The 17,500-nt window shown below is 47.3% G+C and overlaps 1 protein-coding gene across 1 annotated transcript in view; it reads right to left on the bottom strand.

Annotated features, from left to right (window-relative positions):
• Positions 1–605: 605 nt before the first annotated feature.
• Positions 606–17,500, bottom strand: part of lrrc4ba (leucine rich repeat containing 4Ba) — a 31,578-nt gene continuing 14,683 nt past the window's right edge. The window contains exons 2-3 of the mRNA XM_031558412.2: positions 5,922–6,375; positions 606–4,318 (exon numbers count right to left, since the gene is read on the bottom strand). Of these exons, the coding sequence (XP_031414272.1) occupies positions 2,276–4,318; positions 5,922–6,167 (2,289 nt within the window). The 5' untranslated portion in view covers positions 6,168–6,375 and the 3' untranslated portion in view covers positions 606–2,275. The remainder of the gene's footprint in view (positions 4,319–5,921; positions 6,376–17,500) is intronic.

The raw sequence follows: 17,500 nt of genomic DNA, 5'->3' as shown, positions 1-17,500 counted from the left end.
GAGTTCAGCTCCTGTGATAAATCCAGCATGAGTCAGCGACGCTCACCCGACGCATTTCTTTTCCGTTCGCCTCAAACAACATGGAGAGCAAAAAAATAATAATAATAATAATAATCAAAAAACAAAACAAAGAAAAAAATCAACACAGTTCCGGATTAGGTGGATGAGTCATATCTTGTACAAAACAGAGGCGGGAATCATTCTCCTTCCTTTTCCCTTTTTGTTTCCTGGATGGGGTGGGGGTGGGGTGGGGGGTGGGGGGGGGGGTGGTGGCTCTGGAGGGGGGGGGAGCCCTTTAGGAGACGTGGAGGTCCAGTGGCTGGTTCTGATGATGAGGCTAGCGTGGTTCTTGCTTTGCTGATAACACTGAGGGAGGGACATGGTGCATGTGTGTGTGGGTCCCTCACATCACCATGAGAGAAGCGACTCTCACACAATGACTTCTACACATCAACTCTATGTAGAAATGAAATATAAAAATTATATAGGTTCTATTTATAGTTTAGAGCATGATAGCTAACTCCCCCACATTGTATAGGTCAATAATAATAATAATAATAATAATAATAATAATAATAATAATAGTGGTCTGCTCACCTTTTCTACTTAGCTCAGGGTAATTATTGAAAATAGGAATAATGTAACTATTATTCTCATTATTATCATCATTGACAGTGAACTGTTACATATATGGAAATCGGTGGACGAGAACGGTTCATTATATCATAGTATTATACGTCATCAATTACATTTTCACCGCAACAAATGGAGAACAAATATCAAATATTACTCCTCTCCAATGACCCTGTTTATGTCAACACAACAGGAGGGGGAAAGCTTTTTCAGACTACAAAAAAACGAAAAATAAAAACCAAACTAACATTTTATTCGAACACAATTTCCCAGAGTTCATGGTTTCCCTTCCAGCTGTCCGCTACGGCCCAAGTTTCACAGAGAAAGGAGAAAAGGTGGTCGTTTTTTTTCTATGTGAGTTTTTTTTTTAAGCCAGAGTAAAGGTTCATCATAGTGATAAACGCTACAACAGCAGCTCTATACTTCTCAAAAGCCTTGGCTTCCAGTCTCAAAATTGTTAAAGATTTCTTGTTATTTATTTCTTTGAATGAAAATATATTTATATATTGTGAAATTTCACAGTTATGCAATTGTTATTTTTTAATATATTTTTTGTTGTTTTTTTAATATATTCCACTGTCTTTTTTGCCATTCCATATGTTCTTTGATATTTCGATTGGAGGTGTGGGGGTGGGGGTGGGGGGCGATCCCTCTCACTCCTACAAAGCACCAACAGAAGAGAGAGAGGTAGAGCATGTCCATTTACTTAAACATCTCCTAAAATATATCCTCCCTCTTTCTGACATCTCCAGTCTGTCATCTCAAACAATATGGCACTGTGAGTGGCACCACAGCTCTGCATTAAGCCTAGTTGTTCTCGTCTGGACTTCCATCAACTGCTTGGCTCAACAATATAAAGCCTTGCAGAAACACTGATATGCCTTACTCTGTGTAAATAAAACAAAAACCTCCAACTCTGTTACATCTATATACCCTTTTGACTCAGTACAGCTCTGAAATATCTGTACAAATACTTCAAGACTCTCAGTGCCATGGGCTTCATTTGAATCTAACTCGGATTGGCAAATGTTTGTTTACATCCATGGCCTGGTTTGTACAGAATCGGCAGACGCTCTACTCATTACTGTATAGTACATATGTCTGCCGTTTGTTGGTGACTTAGATGGCGCTGCAGCAGCAGCTGCACTTTGGCACAGGTCGGTGTGGGTTTGGCACGTCGATGTCAGTGTCGTCATTTTTTCCATGTGCTGGTTGTTACTGTGCTGTGTTTCTGTTTGTGTGTTTGTGTGTCTACGTGTGTGTACCTTGCTGTTGCTGACGGCACCGATTTCGTTGCGCGTGTGTGTGTGTGTGTGTGTGTGGAGCAGAGCTACGTTGCGAGTGCCATTCCTGATGCTGTATGTCACTGTGGCTGTCTCTCTCCCTTTCTCTCTCCCACTCTGTGTGAAAGTGTTTGTGACCACTCACAACAGTGTCTTACTCGTGTCTGTACACAGCGACGGCCACTCACACATCTGCCCTTTCAAACCTACCCACGGGGGTCAAGAGCTCGAGCTGATAAAAAAAAAAAAACTACCTAGTGTGTTTACCTGACTGACCTCTTTGCCCTTTCCCCCTCTCTCTCTCTCTCTCTCTCTTCCTCCCTCTCTCTCATTCTCTCTTTTTTTGCTTTCTCTCTGTCTCAGATCTGAGTCTCTTGCACATTCTCCTTGGAGCCACTCTTGAAGAGCAGGGGCTCGATCTGAGAGTTTTGCCCTTTTCCCATCAGGCCCTTCAGCGAGCCGTGGATGCTCAGCTGGGGCAGGGGCACCGGCGTTGGCAGCGAGCCCAACGTGGCCGTGCCGCTGCCCATCGACATGGGCATCTGCGAGCAGGACATGGGGCCGGAGCCCGGCGGCGGCGGCCCCCCCTGGGAGCAGGGCGAGGGGTTGTTGTTGTTGTTGATGAGGCCCATTCCTGAGCTCATGCCGCCAAGGCCCAGGCCCAGCATGTTGTTGTTGAAGTGGTGCGCCTTGTAGTAATGGTTCAGGTGCTCTGCCCGTGCCAGGTTGGGCAGGTTGACGATCTCCGGGTGGTGCAGCCGCAGGCTCTGGCTCCCTCCTATTCCTCCTAGTCCTCCTCCTCCACCGCCGCCTCCTCCTCCACCGCAGGTTCCACTCCCGCCGACGGAGCCCTGGCTCATGGTGGTGCCGCCGGAGATGCCGCTTCCCCGCACGCCGGCACAGGAGGCGCCCACCTCGTCCTCCACATTGATGATCTCGATGGCTCGGGCGGGGCCGTGGTGCTTGTGAAGCTGGTGCTGCTTGCGCAGCTTGTAGAAGACCACCAACATGACGGCCGCCATGAAGGTGATGGCCACGAAGCAGCCGATGATGATCTTGGTGGTCTTCATCACGTCGTCCAGGCCCGAGTAGGTGGGGTCCATCGTGACGGGCACGGTGAAGGTGCCCCGGGTGGACGAGGCCGACCAGGACAGCGAAGAGGCTGTGGTGGGTACCAGGCCCCAGGAGGGCGTGGGGCCCGGGAAGCGGATTATGGTTTGGTTGTGGTTGCGCAGTGCGGGTGATTTTGACCGGTTCACCAGGTCATCCTCGTCCCTGTCCACGGTTTCCACGGTGACCGTGGTGAAGTAGGTATAGTTGTCGCTGGGCCCGGCGGCGGTGACGTTGAGCAAGGCCGTGGCGGTGGTATTGCCGGCCGTGTTGCTCACCACGCACGTGTACGGCCCAGTGTCGCGTAGCGTCACGTTGGTGAAGTTGAGCGTGCCGTCGTGGAGCACCGAGATGCGCACCTTGTACGAGCCGTGCGTCATCAGCGTGCCGTTGGGCATGAACCAGTTCACCGACGTCATTGACGTGCTGGTGCGGCACTTCAGCTCGGCCGCCATGCCCTCTGTCACATTCAGGTCGACGGGCGGCTCCACAATCACCGGCGCGAAGCACGTGAAGTGGCGCTGGTCCAGCTCGCCGATGTAGCGCCCCCGCAGGCCCGGAGGAGCGTGGCAGCGGGCGCAGCAGGTGGTGTTGCTCGGCACCGTCTCCTTGAGCCACCAGCTGAGCCACAGCACGTCACAGTTGCACACCCACGGGTTGTGGTTGAGGTGCACGCGCTCCAGCTTGGGCAGCGGCGTGAACAGGTCGTGCGGCAGCGAGTGCAGCGAGTTGTGCGACAGGTTGAGCTCCTCCAGGTTCTTCAGGTCGTCGAAGGCGTTGCGCTCGATCACCGACATCTGCGAGTGCATGAGCCACAGCTTGCGTACCGAGACCAAGCCTTGGAAGGAGCCCGGGCGGATGATCTCCAACCGGTTGCCCGACAGCTCCAGCTCCTCCAGCCGGCCCAGGGGCGTCAGGTTGGGGATGTCCTTCAGGCCGCACATGCCCAGGTTCAGGTAGCGCAGGTTGTCCAGGCCCACGAAGGCCGCCTCCGAGATGTGCTCCAGCTTCTTGAGCTCGCCCAGGTCCAGCCGCCGCAGCGACGGCACGCGGTTGAAGACGTACGCCGGGAGCGTCTCGATAGGGTTGTTGCGGAGCCAGAGCTCGCGGAGTTTGCTGAGGTACTCGAAGGCCGCCGACGGCACCTGCGTGAGCTTGTTGTCGAACAGCTCCAGGGTGTTGAGGTTGGGGAGGCCATTGAAAGCGCCCACTTCGATCTGGCTGATCTGATTCTTGGAGAGCTGAAGAATCTCCAGGTGCCGCAGGTTCTTGAACGTCTCCGATTTGATCACCTGGGGGTGGGTGGAGAAGGGGGAGAGGACAGAGGAGGGCTCGTTTTAAGGAGATGGAGTTTAATATCACAATTAAACAGGGATGGTTTTTTACATAAAGAGACAGCGCAAAGAAAGCCTGGGTGAATTCTTCCAGCTGGTGGAGGTTAATTGAGAGGGACAAGGTTAATGGTGACCACACACAGTGAAAGCTGGCTCCTAAGATAGGCCGCACCTGAAGTGGATATGACAGAGTGGGTCTGTATGTGTGTGGTGTGTGTGTGTGTGTGTGTTAAGATAGACCGCACCTGAAGTGGATATAGCAGAGTGGGTCTGTGTGTGTGTGTATGTGTGTGTGTGTGTGTGTCTCTGTGTGTCTGTGTGTGTGTGATAAGACAGACTGCACCTGAAGAGGGTATAACAGATCTGGTCGGTGTGCAAGTCTCTGTGTGTGTGAATGTGTGTGTGTGTTAAGACAGACTAAGAGGGTATGACAGAGTGGATTTGTGTGTGTGAGTGTGTTTGCGTGCATCTGTGTGGACGTGTCTGTGTGTATTCGAGCACGAAAGCCAAGCAGGTGTGTGATTTTCGGTAATACTGATACACCACCAGTGGGAGTAGAGAGAGACAGAGAGGGGGAAAAAAACCTGTTTTCAGGGATTTTATCAGAACGGAAAACCGTCTAAACTTTAACCCAGTTCTCTCATGCAAGTCCGTTCAGCACAATCTGCTTAAGAGGGAGCCTGAGACTGATAAGACCTAAATAGCCTAAAAGACATTTCACACAGATGAAATGCCACAAGGCACCAAATGCGCCATGAGATCTTGAGCGGAGCTGCCTCTCTTTCTTGGGTAGCACGAGAAGTGTTTCCCTGGTCTGACGCCCACACTCCCCTCAGTATGTAGAGCACAGAGGGGAGTGTGTGTGTGTGTGTGTGTGCGCCTGTGTGTGTGTGCGTTTGTGTGTGTGTGCGCCTGTGTGTGTGTGCGTCTGTGTGTGTGTGCGTCTGTGTGTGTGTGTGTGCACATATGCAAGCTCGTGTACGTGTGTGGTTGTGTGTGCTTGCATGAGGGGGGTAGGGTGTTAAACTGGGAGGTGGGAGTGTTTGAGTTTAGAGGGTGGAAGCTGTCAGTGCTACACTCTCAGGGTGTAGTGCAGAGAGAAAGAGGGAGAGAGGAGAGAGAGGGAGAGAGAGAGAGAGAGAGAGAGAGAGTGGGGGAGAAAGGCAGCCACAGAATCTAGGATGCCTTCAGGTGTTAAAACATTTTTAGATTTTTAATCATTTCAAGTGAGGCTCCGGGATACAACAACCCGAATCAAATGTTTCTATGCTATGAGGGTGGAATGATTAATGTGTTATTATTATTTATTTTTTAATTGGCTGCTGTGTTTTTTTTTTTTCCTCGCTTGTTTGTTTTTTGACCTTTGCCAGGCCAATCACATGAAACGGTGACCCTCTATTTCTCAATACTTTCCAGTCTAGAGGTTTTGTGTGTGGCAAGTGCAGTGCTAATTTAATCTGCAAAGCTGTTAACAGACACCCAGCAAACAACAGACAGGCACATACACATTCCCACACTGGCAAAGGCACGATGGAGGATAAGCACTCAGGTCAATATTTACCTTTATCGAGTTCTCCTGCAGGTTGAGGTATCGTGTGTTGACTGATATACTGTCTGGCACCTCAGCCAGGTTCCGTCTGGTACAGATCACTCGGCTCGCCTGATTGGAGCATTGGCAAGGGGAGGGACAGTTTGTGGAGGCGGCCTCTGCTGTGTCTAGGCCGAAGGGGAGGAGCCACAAGAGCAGCTGGGCCAATAGGAGGAGGGGGGAGGGGCTGGAAAGGCCGGTCACCGTGGTGATGCGCATGGCAACTGGGTCATGACCCTGCTTGTTTTCGAAGGGTGCGGGAAAATTCAGAGAGGGATTCTGGCAATCTTCGAGAATTCCGAAGATACGTCCTTCTTTAATGTTTCATTCTTTTTCTTTCTTCCCCGTTTATCTCCTCAGTACATACAGTAACAGCTGCTCCGATTAACAGGTGGATCCGAGTGGGTCGTCGGTGTCACGCCTGTTACTGTAAGAAAAACAGAGAGAAAGAGAGAAACAATGCAGATTAGTGGTCTGAACACAGCCCAATGTTTCACATTTCCCAGTGGCAACAAATGGCATAAAGTGTGACACTTCAATTAATCACTGCCAAACCGATTTGAGAATGGCGATAACGTGATGGGTGTTGAGGCGGCGCGCTTGTGGCACATCATTAAAAGCACTCCAACTCAACGGGGAATCCTCCGACAATACCTCCGACATGGCGCAAAATTGACTCGACTGGCTTAAAACAAACAAGCAAGCCAACCAAAATGTCAATTAATCAGGGAGTATTATGGTACATTTGGAGGAATTTTCTGGCCACCATACACACGCGAGCGCAACCGCTCTGTTTGCCCGTCTGAAAAGGTCACAGGTTTGTAGATATCTCTTTCATTTCCACCGGGGTGTAAAATTGTTCTCTAATTATTACTAATGATAAAAATGCAAATTAAACGTGTAGCCAAGCTGCCATCAGTCACGGCTCGGTTTAATTCCATCTCAGAGGCCTGTTAAAAAAAAAAAAAAAAAATGTCCCATAACACAGCTGGGAGGAAGCGATGCCCTGCATGGTGATTGGTCATTGTTCAAAGGTCAGACGTGGCCATCGTGAATGACAAAGGGCCCAAATCGAACACAACATTGCCATTCTTCACTGTTTACATGTCGCTAGCAAACCAACTAAGTAGAAGACTAGCCGACCAAAAGCGTGCATTTCAGGTCACCAGAATTAGAATTACCAGAAGGAAGAGAGCTGTCACAAAGCTGTATAGAGCCCCAGACTTGATTCCATTGTGAAAGAAAGGACAACACAAAGCTGTATAGAGCCCCAAACTTGATTCCATTGTGAAAGAAAGGACAACACAAAGCTGTATAGAGCCCCAAACTTGATTCCATTGTGAAAGAAAGGACAACACAAAGCTGTATAGAGCCCCAAACTGGATTCCATTGTGAAAGAAAGGACAACACAAAGCTGTATAGAGCCCCAAACTGGATTCCATTGTGAAAGAAAGGACAACACAAAGCTGTATAGAGCCCCAGACTTGATTCCATTGTGAAAGAAAGGACAACACAAAGCCCTGAACACCCGCCTTGCACCTCAAAACTTCTCCAAATTCTCCGCCCCCACCCCTTGGGCTCCAATCAAATGTTGGAGGGTCCATGTGGCAATTATTTTACCCTCAAGGCCCACACACTATCAGAACTGGGATTACAAGCCTAATCCTCAAGTGGGTGCTAAAGCAACGTTCCCATTTGAAATGCGGCGCTAATCCCTCATCCTGATGTCTTCATCTGCGGTCATAATGGCTAACTCTGGGGAATAGCGGGGTGAAGGTGGTGGGAGAGTGGTGGAAGTAGGAAGTTGCGACCTGTGAATGGCAAAAGGCGCATTGCGTGGAAGACTAATGGATGACTGACTTTACAAGAGCCTACACCAGCGTCCACCTTCGCCTCCTCCTCCTCCCCTCTGTGCAGGAACGGCCTTGCACCCATCCCCCCTAACTCCAGGTCCCTCAGTCACCCAGCAGAGAGCCTGAAGGTTAGTGATGGCGATGGTGATAAGGATGGGGGACACCGGGAGCAATCACACTGGACGGGTAGAAAACAAGACAACAGAAGATGGAAAGATGGGGGGCAGAGAGAGGGTGAAGGGTGTGTGAGAGAGGGGAGGATTATTAAACTGATAGATGACTGTACAGCTGCAGGGAGAGAAGAAAATGATCAACACTAATAGATGAATAATGAGCAGCTGCATGGAGAGAGAGAAAGAGAGAGGGAGAGAGAGAGAGAGAGAGAGAGAGAGAAAGAAAGAGTGAACAAAAGAAAGATGCAGTGATGGGGATTGGAGGGACAGAGGACAGAGAGAGTGAGAAGAAATAGACCAACAGAAATAGGAGAATAGGAAGAGAAGAAATGTAGAGAGAATCAGACAGGGAGTGAGAGGAGAAGAATAAAGAAGAAGAGACAGAGACATGAATATTAATAATCTCTTCCAGAGAGGGGGGAAAGGGGGAAAGAGAGAGAGCAGGAGAAAGAGAGGGGGAGGTGGGGGGTGTAGACTAGATGGAAAGATGAATATAAAACAGAGAGATGGAGGGAGGACAACAAAGATGCATATAAAACAGAGGGAGTAACGAAGACATTGAGAGGAAAGACAACAGTGAAGGATGAATATAAAACAGGGCGAGATGGAGCGAACATTCCGTCTCGCAAAAAGACAGGGTGCAGGCGAGAAAGGAAAAGATGGATAGAGGCCGTGAGACAGTGTTATCAGTGACACACAGAGAATGCAAAAACATGGCAACACACACAAGACCATGCTTCATGTCTGATGTCTGGTTTACAGTAAAAGCTCCATAATGGCTCCATATTTGTGAGTGTGTGTGTGTGTGTGTGTGTGTGTGTGTGTGTGTGTGTGTGTCAGTGTGTACCTTTGTATGCCATGCGTGCGTGTGTGTTGACTGTTCACTTCTTTTGACACCAAGTAGCTGAGACACCTGAGTCAATTTAAAGCACCCACATCTAAATGACAGAACAGCGATGTTGCATTTCGACACCGCTGCAATCTGCGTGCTGGCAGTCTTCCACAGCCCCCCCCCCCCCCCCACCAAAGTGCTTTAAGTTCAAACACGCACGCAGTCTCTCACCTCATACAAGAACCACATTTTACACAACCCACAAGCCTCTGCAACACAGCCACCCCGCCTCCATCCTCCACATTAGACACCTATCTGCCCCTTGTTTTCTCTTTTCATTTGTCTTGCCCCAACCCCCCTCACTTTTAAGGGCACTCGGATTCCGGCAGAGCTGCTCTCCACGGCGGACCAAGTCAGCCGTCCCTAATGCAGTCACAACAGTACCTGCACGAGAACACAGACACCGTTTACTAGTCCTTCACAGCTTTACCACGCTTTCATCCTCACTCTCCCTCGGTAGTTCTCTCTTTCTTTCTATACCTTGCTCTCTTTCTTTTTCTCTCCTCCAGTCCCTCTCTCTCTCTCTCACGTCGCCCCTTCTCAATTCAAAGAGTACAAAAATACCCTAAACACAGATATGACATCATTGTGGAAAATGCAAGCATTTTGATGAGTATGGCTCATGTGTTTATCATAAATGACTGAGGGTTTGTGCGAATACTACACAGGGGCAGATGGCAAAGGAATGCCAACTGGCACAACAACAGGTGGGCCTCATGGGAAATGAAGTTTTAGTTTGGCTGGATATACAGGGCTGACTCCCAAAACCCCAAAACAAACAACTTCACAACATTCTCTCGAGCACTCTCAGCCTACTTCTATCCTGTTTTCTCTCTCCATCACTCATATCCTAGTACATATTCCTCATATATATCGTTTATATACCAGCATTTATCACATTCCTTATATATCAACCAGTTTGGCTATTACAATATGTATGTGTGCATGTGTGTGTTAGAATGAGTGTGTAGGTGCAGGGGCTTGCATGTATGTGTGTGTGTGTGTGTGTGTGTGTGTGTGTGTGTGTGTGTGTGTGTGTGTGTGTGTGTGTATGTGTGTGTTTGCAAGATTGAGTCTGAAGATGTAGGGGCTTGCATGTATGCGTCTGCGCACATGTGCACATGTGTGTGTGCGTGTGTGTGTGTGTGTGTGTGTGTGTGTATGTGTGTGTGTGTGTGTGTGTATGTGTGTGTGTTTGCAAGATTGAGTCTGTAGATGTAGGTGCTTGCATATATGCGTGTGTGCACATGTGCACATGTGTGTGTGTGCGTGTGTGTGTGTGTGTGTGTGTGTGATTGCAAGATTGAATCTGTAGGTGTAGGTGCTTGCATGTGTGATGTGTGTGTGCTCTCTGCAGTGTCCAGCAGGCGTGTAAATACTGCACTGACCTCTCGGCTTGATGAGAGATAAACCCGCTCCTCTAAAACATTAACCCTCACCTCCCTGCTCCTCTTCTCCCTCCCAGCACAGCACTGCAGCTTCTCTCCCACACTTTCTCTCCTCCCTCTCTTTTCCTCTCTCTCTCTGCATCCCTCCCTCCCTCTTTCTTTCTCAGGCTCATCCCTCCCTCACTCACTCACTCACTCACTCAATTTTCTTCTCTTTCAAATAGCTTCTCTACCCCTTTATCTGTCTGTTTTGCCTCCCTTCCTGACTCTCCCTCTCTCTTTCTCTTCCTGACTCTCCCTCTCTCTTTCTCTTGCTCTCTCTACCTCTCTCTCTCTCTCTCTCTCAATTCAAATCTTAGCAAAGAGAGTGGTTACCATGGCTACCTTTTCACCAAACTCTTCCCCTCTCTGCCTACCCCTCTCTCTCTCTCTCTCTCTCTCTCTCTCTCTCTCTCCTCTCTCTCTCACTCTCTCCCCCTCCCTTTCTCTCTCTCTCCTTCTCCAGCTGTATCCCTCCTGAGCCTCCCCTCCCCCTCTACTCCCTCCCTCATTAGCATGCACCAACACTAACGGACACACAAACACATGGGCAGATATGCACACATGCAAACACAAGCAAGTGTGCAACCTTACAAATGTGCAAATTCATCACAGCCGCTACAAGGTGCAAATACACAGACACACACACACACACACACACACCAAATGCATAATAACTCATAACTCAAATCTACTTACATGAACACACTCAAATCCATGCGTAGGACTTGCACCCAATTTGCACCCAAACTCTGACATTGACTTGCAAACACCCAATCACACATGTGCACACACACACACACCCACACACACACACACACACACACACACACACACACACACACACACACACACACACACACACCACACACACACCCACATGCATGCATACAACACACACACACACACACACACACAGACACACACACACACACACACACACACACACACCCACATGCATGCATACACACACACACACACATCCCAGGCCTTGTGAGTGAAAAGCCCGGCTTGCTTTTCAGACACACACACACACACACTCTCTCTCTTTCACACACACACACACACACACACACACAGACACACACAGAGTGCTCCAGTCAATCAGATCTTCCCTCATTATGCATGAGGGCACAGCTGAATCGTCGCAGTCTGGGGTGGACCATCCCCGCTGAGCAGCAGGAGCAGCAGCGACAGCACCTTAACCCCTCCCCCTCCCTCGCCGAGCGCCACACAGCCACCACCATCACAACGGTGATGAACACACAGCGCTTCCTCTTAAATAACAAGAGCCCGAACAAAGCTCGTGGAGCTCACACAAAAAACAAACACACACAACAAACACACGCACGCACGCGGAGGAAAGACTGACGAGAGTTGGAGGGAGTTTGGGAGAAGGGGGAGGAGAGGGAACGTCCATTCTATTTTTACTCACTCCGCGAGTTCAGCCCCGCTAACCACGTTTGTTCCCTTCCCGGGGAAACGTTTCAGGCGAGCACACACATCGCGCAAGGACAAGCAGCCTGCTAAATAAAAAATTACACCACGCAAGAAAAACGACAATGGAAATAAATAAATACTAAAGAGCCATCTTTGTGTTTGGAATGCCACAAGGTATTTAATATTTCAGTAAACACAAAGCCAGAAATATGGCTGGCAACTACATGGCAGCCTTTTAACCAGCAGAAGTTATTAAGTCAACCCGTCAGTTCTTCCATAGACAGAGACATCCAAAATGATGGGGAATAATAATTGGGAAGTTATTAGTAAAAGAGCGCCTGCCCAAATGCACATTCAGCATCTACGCTCCGGTGAGGGTGAATGGAAAACATACATTTCGGCAATGTTATTTTAAAATATGTATAAATATAAAGCATTTTTAAAGCTTCCTGCCATTTCGGCAATGTTATTTTAAAATATGTATAAATATAAAGCATTTTTAAAGCTTCCTGCCAGAGGCTTTGACATACCGAATGCTTCTTGAAGAAGAAAGACATAGGGAGGCCTCCTCCTGCCTGTGCTTGAGGGCTAAAGGGAAACTCACACAGGCTTACTTAGAGAGATGGGCAGGAAACCTTGTAGGTGAGGCAGAAATATTCAAATATTTGTTTTAATGTTTTTTCGCTGTTTTGTTTTTGAGGAATAAGTGGAGGGTAAGGGATAAAGCAACCTGTCGTGGCGCACACATGCCACACTCTTCTCTCACTACATCTGGTCCTCACAACATTTGACACAGCATTGATCGTCAAATAAGAATCAATATGAATACAGTTATTTACTATAGTTGCACTACAATGCTATACTGTGTTTACCAAAACATATAACCAGTAATGTTTGTCTGGTGGGTGGCTCTGATGAAACATATTGGGGAGGGGGCAATGGCTCTGCTGTCTGCTGTCTGCAACCATTGCATCAAGTACAGAGAAAAACACAGAAGGAATCCCCACGAGTATCTCCTGGGTCGTGACGAAGCATTTTTACATTTACATTTAGTCATTTAGCAGACGCTTTTATCCAAAGCGACTTACAATGTATACACATTTTACATTTACACTGATGGCACACTGCACATCAGGAGCAATTAGGGGTTCAGTGTCTTGCTCAAGGACGCTTCGACAGGGAATCGAACTAGCAACCTTCTGTTTACTAAACGACTTCTCTACCACTGTCGCCCCAGAGCATCTCTGCCTAAACATCAACCCCAAATCAGCTCACAGGGCCAGGTGCTCAGTGCTCCTCGGCCCTGGAAGAGAGGCTCTCTGGGAGGGCAGATTTATCCCTGTTTCACTTCCAGCGCAGCACAAGCGGATGACACAGGCCTGCTTTATGGCCATGCCTGAGCCCACTACCGCTGCTGCTGATTTAGTTAATTGAATTGATCAGGAATCGTGCTACACTTATCTGTATTGATAGAGGCTTTACAAAGGGGAGATGGTCACAATTATAAAGCCTTTGTTTTTTGTTGTTGATGTTGTTCTGCCATCATCCGTCTTATTATTTGCTGGATGTACCTTAAGTTGTCTGATAAACATCAGGTTGTAAACATTCACAAATCGGATCACTTCCCAGTTCTTGGTACTTAAAGAGAAAGTAATTCCAACGGAATTCATTTCAAGTCTTTTAGTATCCCGATAACAGTGAACAAGCTACTGAAAAACCCAATATAGGCAATATCCCCATTACCACAATGTCATGTGAATGCGTTATTAATGTCTATATGCAGTTGAATATCACCTGGTCATTAGGGGACAATCAAAACGCACTTCAAACATGTTTGAGGACAGCCAATCATTTCAACCATCACGCCAGCCGGCTAAGATGAAACGTGTCATTGTCTGCCATACATTATTCAAGACTCCCAATGCATCACAGGCAGAGCACGCATGCAAATGTCTCAACATCCTTCATATAACACCTGCCACAAGAATAATTAACGACAAATCGTTATCTTTCCTTGTACCCAGCTTTCCTCAAGGACTCTGGGGCTGAGAAGTCCATTTGTAATGAGCAGTGTTGAGTCAGACACAGGAAAAAAGCCACCAGTGTTTAGTCATTTTTCTAGACTAAATGGAGCAATGTTATTTTACATCAAGATGTCAGCAAAGCTACTCCAGCACAGTTCCCCCTTTATCCACGAGGCCTATCTGAACCCCTTTCATCTCCCTGTGGCCCCCGGTGATGCTTGTGGTCCCCAGCCACCCAACTCCATGTGGTGCCATGCCTGAGAGGAAAAAGGGCATTCAACCCTGAGCCTGATCTCTCCCCCCCCCAAAAAAATATTACAGTTCCTGGCTACAACAGCTGCCCCTAAGCTTCCGTAAGACATGGGTGCTCCTGAATGTTTTAAAGCTTTTGATCGAACGCCAGAAGGAACAAACTGAGGGAGGAGGACCCGCCATGCAGGGGCTTTTACAGAAATGAGCGTGAACATTTTGGCTCGTCATGACAAGCCGCTAGACTAAAAACAGGTAGGGAAGATGGCTCTAGCACTAAAACAGGAAAATAATGACAGACAGAGAGAGAGAGAGAGAGAGAGAGAGAGAGAGAGAGAGCAGAAACAGAGAAAGAAAGAGAGAGAAACCAGAAACAGAGAGAGAGAGAGAGAGGGAGAACGAGAGAGAGAGAGAGAGAGGGAGAACGAGAGAGAGAGAACGAGAGAGAGCAGAAACCAGAAACAGAGAGAGAGAGAGAGAGAGAGCAGAAACCGCAAGAGACACCGCGAGAAATATTACGTGAAATTAGACAAGGGGGCCGCCTGGCTTGTAAATCCCACAGAGCTGAAATCTCCAGCGAGTATAAACCTCTGGCACGGCAGACCGCTGAACGCTGGAAATGTTAGGCTTCTGAATGAGATCTGACATCACGCTCTCTCCCTCACACACACTCACACTCACACAAACACACACGCATGCACACACAGACACACACACACACACACACACACACACACACACACACACACAGAGGCTCACACACACACACACACACACACACACACACAGAGGCTCACACACACACATTGGTAGTAAGCACCGTGACTAATAGACTCTCTCCCCCCTTTGTGTTGCCTGTGTAATGCCTGATTTATGTCTGGGGCCTCGTGGGAGAGGAGCCTCCAGGTTATTGAAATCTTCTGTGGCGGCTCAGAGCCTGAATGTTTGTACAGGTAAATCAATGGGACCAGTCGATACTCTCCCAACTCCTGCAGGGGGTCTGAGGGAGCGACACCTCTCCCTGTAGCACGCGTCTAGCCACTGGCCCCTCTGAAGACACAAGGAAATCAGACTCCACATTGATTTTTACACCCAAATATATACATATATATATATATATATATATTAACAAAACTATTAATATGACTGTGATTACAAACTTTGCTGTGCACACACACACACACACACACACACACACACACACACACACACACACACACACATATATGTGTGTGTGTGTGTGTGTGTGTGTGTGTGTGTGTGTGTGTGTGTGTAATGTATAAACATGCTACAATGCAACAGCAGTCTGGAATAAGCTGCTGTTGTAGATATGTTATTGTATATATGAATATTACATTTTTAGAAATAACTGTTGTCTATCTACTGAGAAGTATTTTAGCGCAACAAGGGTTTAAAAAATCATAAGCGGAATAATGATCTATGACTAGTAATTTCTCCCCTCAGTATTCTATCCACTTCAGGTCTTCAGCACTGTTTGCAAAGAACTGCATTTAGGATATAAAAGTCCAGTAGAACATCACAGGACAGGATATTTAGTAGATATAAGTAGAGAAATATATCTTATACTCGTTCTCTTTGACAGATGGAGCCAGATTAGTTCACTTTGACATCATAGAACCAACATAGTTTATAACTATCTTGCGATGTAGCACTCATGCATATTTATACCAAACAGAAAAGTGGTGGTGTGAGTTTAATATTGATGGTGAAGAAGATCAAAAATAAACTGACAAAATCTTTTGTCTTTGTTTAATTAGCTGAACATGCCATATTTAAAAACGCCGCAGAGCGCTCAACATCAAGCCTTCCTAAGAATGGGAGGCATTCTTTTAAAACAGGCAACAAAACATCTGTGTCTGAGCCTCAGTGAGTCACCTGCTTTTAAATAGTACATACATCTGATTTAACAAGACCTCACCTCATTCTAGATTTGATTAGTATGTATCTGCAACAAATCTAGTCGTCTATTGTTGCATATCTAATATTGCACTGTGCACATGTTTTTTTATATACCTGAATCAAAGTGTGTCCACACTCCACACATTTCAATGGTAGTGCAAACACATTTTATTTTGTTTTTGTTTACCTGTATTCATTTCACATAATCTGATTCACTGACAGTGTCTATTTCCTCTCTCGAGGACAGGAGTGTTCATTATGGCTATTGACTACAGACAGAGTGACTGAAAAAAAGGAAAAGAAAGAAAGAAAGAAAGAAAAAACAACAAGCGACAGGATTAGAGAGAGAGAGAGAGAGAGAGGGAGAGAGAGAGAGAGAAGAGAGAGAGAGAGAGAGAGGGGAAGAGAGAGAGAGAGAGAGAGAGAAAGAGAGAGAGAGAGAGGGAGAGAGAGAGAGAGAGGAGAGAGAGAGAGAGGAGAGAGAGAGAGGGAGAGAGAGGAAGAGAGAGGGAGAGAGGGAGAGAGAGAGAGAGAGAGAAGGAGAGAGAGAGAGAGAGAGAGAGGGAAGTGAAGGGCGCAGCATGAGGCCAAAGCAGACATCTTGAGTTTTCATGTGTCATAAAATTTTAAGAGCGGGCCCTTTATGAATGTATTGAAGATCGTAGTGAATGTTACAGTGCGGACGGCATGAAGAGCAATTTACCATGATATAGGCCCGTACAGAGGGGAGAACCCCCCCCCCCCGCGCTGCCCGCCGCCCGGGAGTGATATGTGTGTAGACACACAGTTAAACACATCAGCCTTTGCTCTTCCTCCCTTCACACGCAAATGCTCTTATGTCCCCATTACAGAGATACATTCACACACACACACACACACACACACACACACACACACACACACACACACACACACACACACACACACACACATACACACACACAAAGATAAACACACACACAAAGATAAACACACACACACACACACACACACACACACACACACAAGATAAAAACACACACAAAGATAAACACACACACACACACACAAAGATAAACACACACACACACACACACACACACACACCACACACACACACACAAAGATAAACACACACACACACACACACACACACACACACACACACACACAAAGATAACACACACACACACCACACACAACACACACAACACACACACAAGAATAAACACCGACCACACCATCACACACACACACACACAAAGATAAAAAAACACACACAAAGATAACACACACACACCACACACACCAACAAGATAAACCACACACCCCACACACACACCACACCACACACACACAACACACACACACACACAACATGCCATAAACACACATCAAATAACAACGGGGAAAACCCCCATCTCGCTTTGTCTTTTCTCTCAGATGATCCAAGGAAACACCTTTTCTTTGGCTTGCAGTGGAACACACCATAAATATGACACCTGTCTCTAATAATATGTCTCCTATGCTAAAATGGCTTTAAGATACACAAGCATTGTAGAGAGATACACGTTCTATCTGTTTCTCTCACATAC

The sequence above is a fragment of the Clupea harengus genome, chromosome 1, assembly GCF_900700415.2.
Source record: "Clupea harengus chromosome 1, Ch_v2.0.2, whole genome shotgun sequence".
Lineage (NCBI taxonomy): Eukaryota > Metazoa > Chordata > Actinopteri > Clupeiformes > Clupeidae > Clupea > Clupea harengus.
The sequence above is the reverse complement of the archived record's forward strand: the minus strand, read 5'-3'. Positions and strand labels throughout refer to the sequence as shown.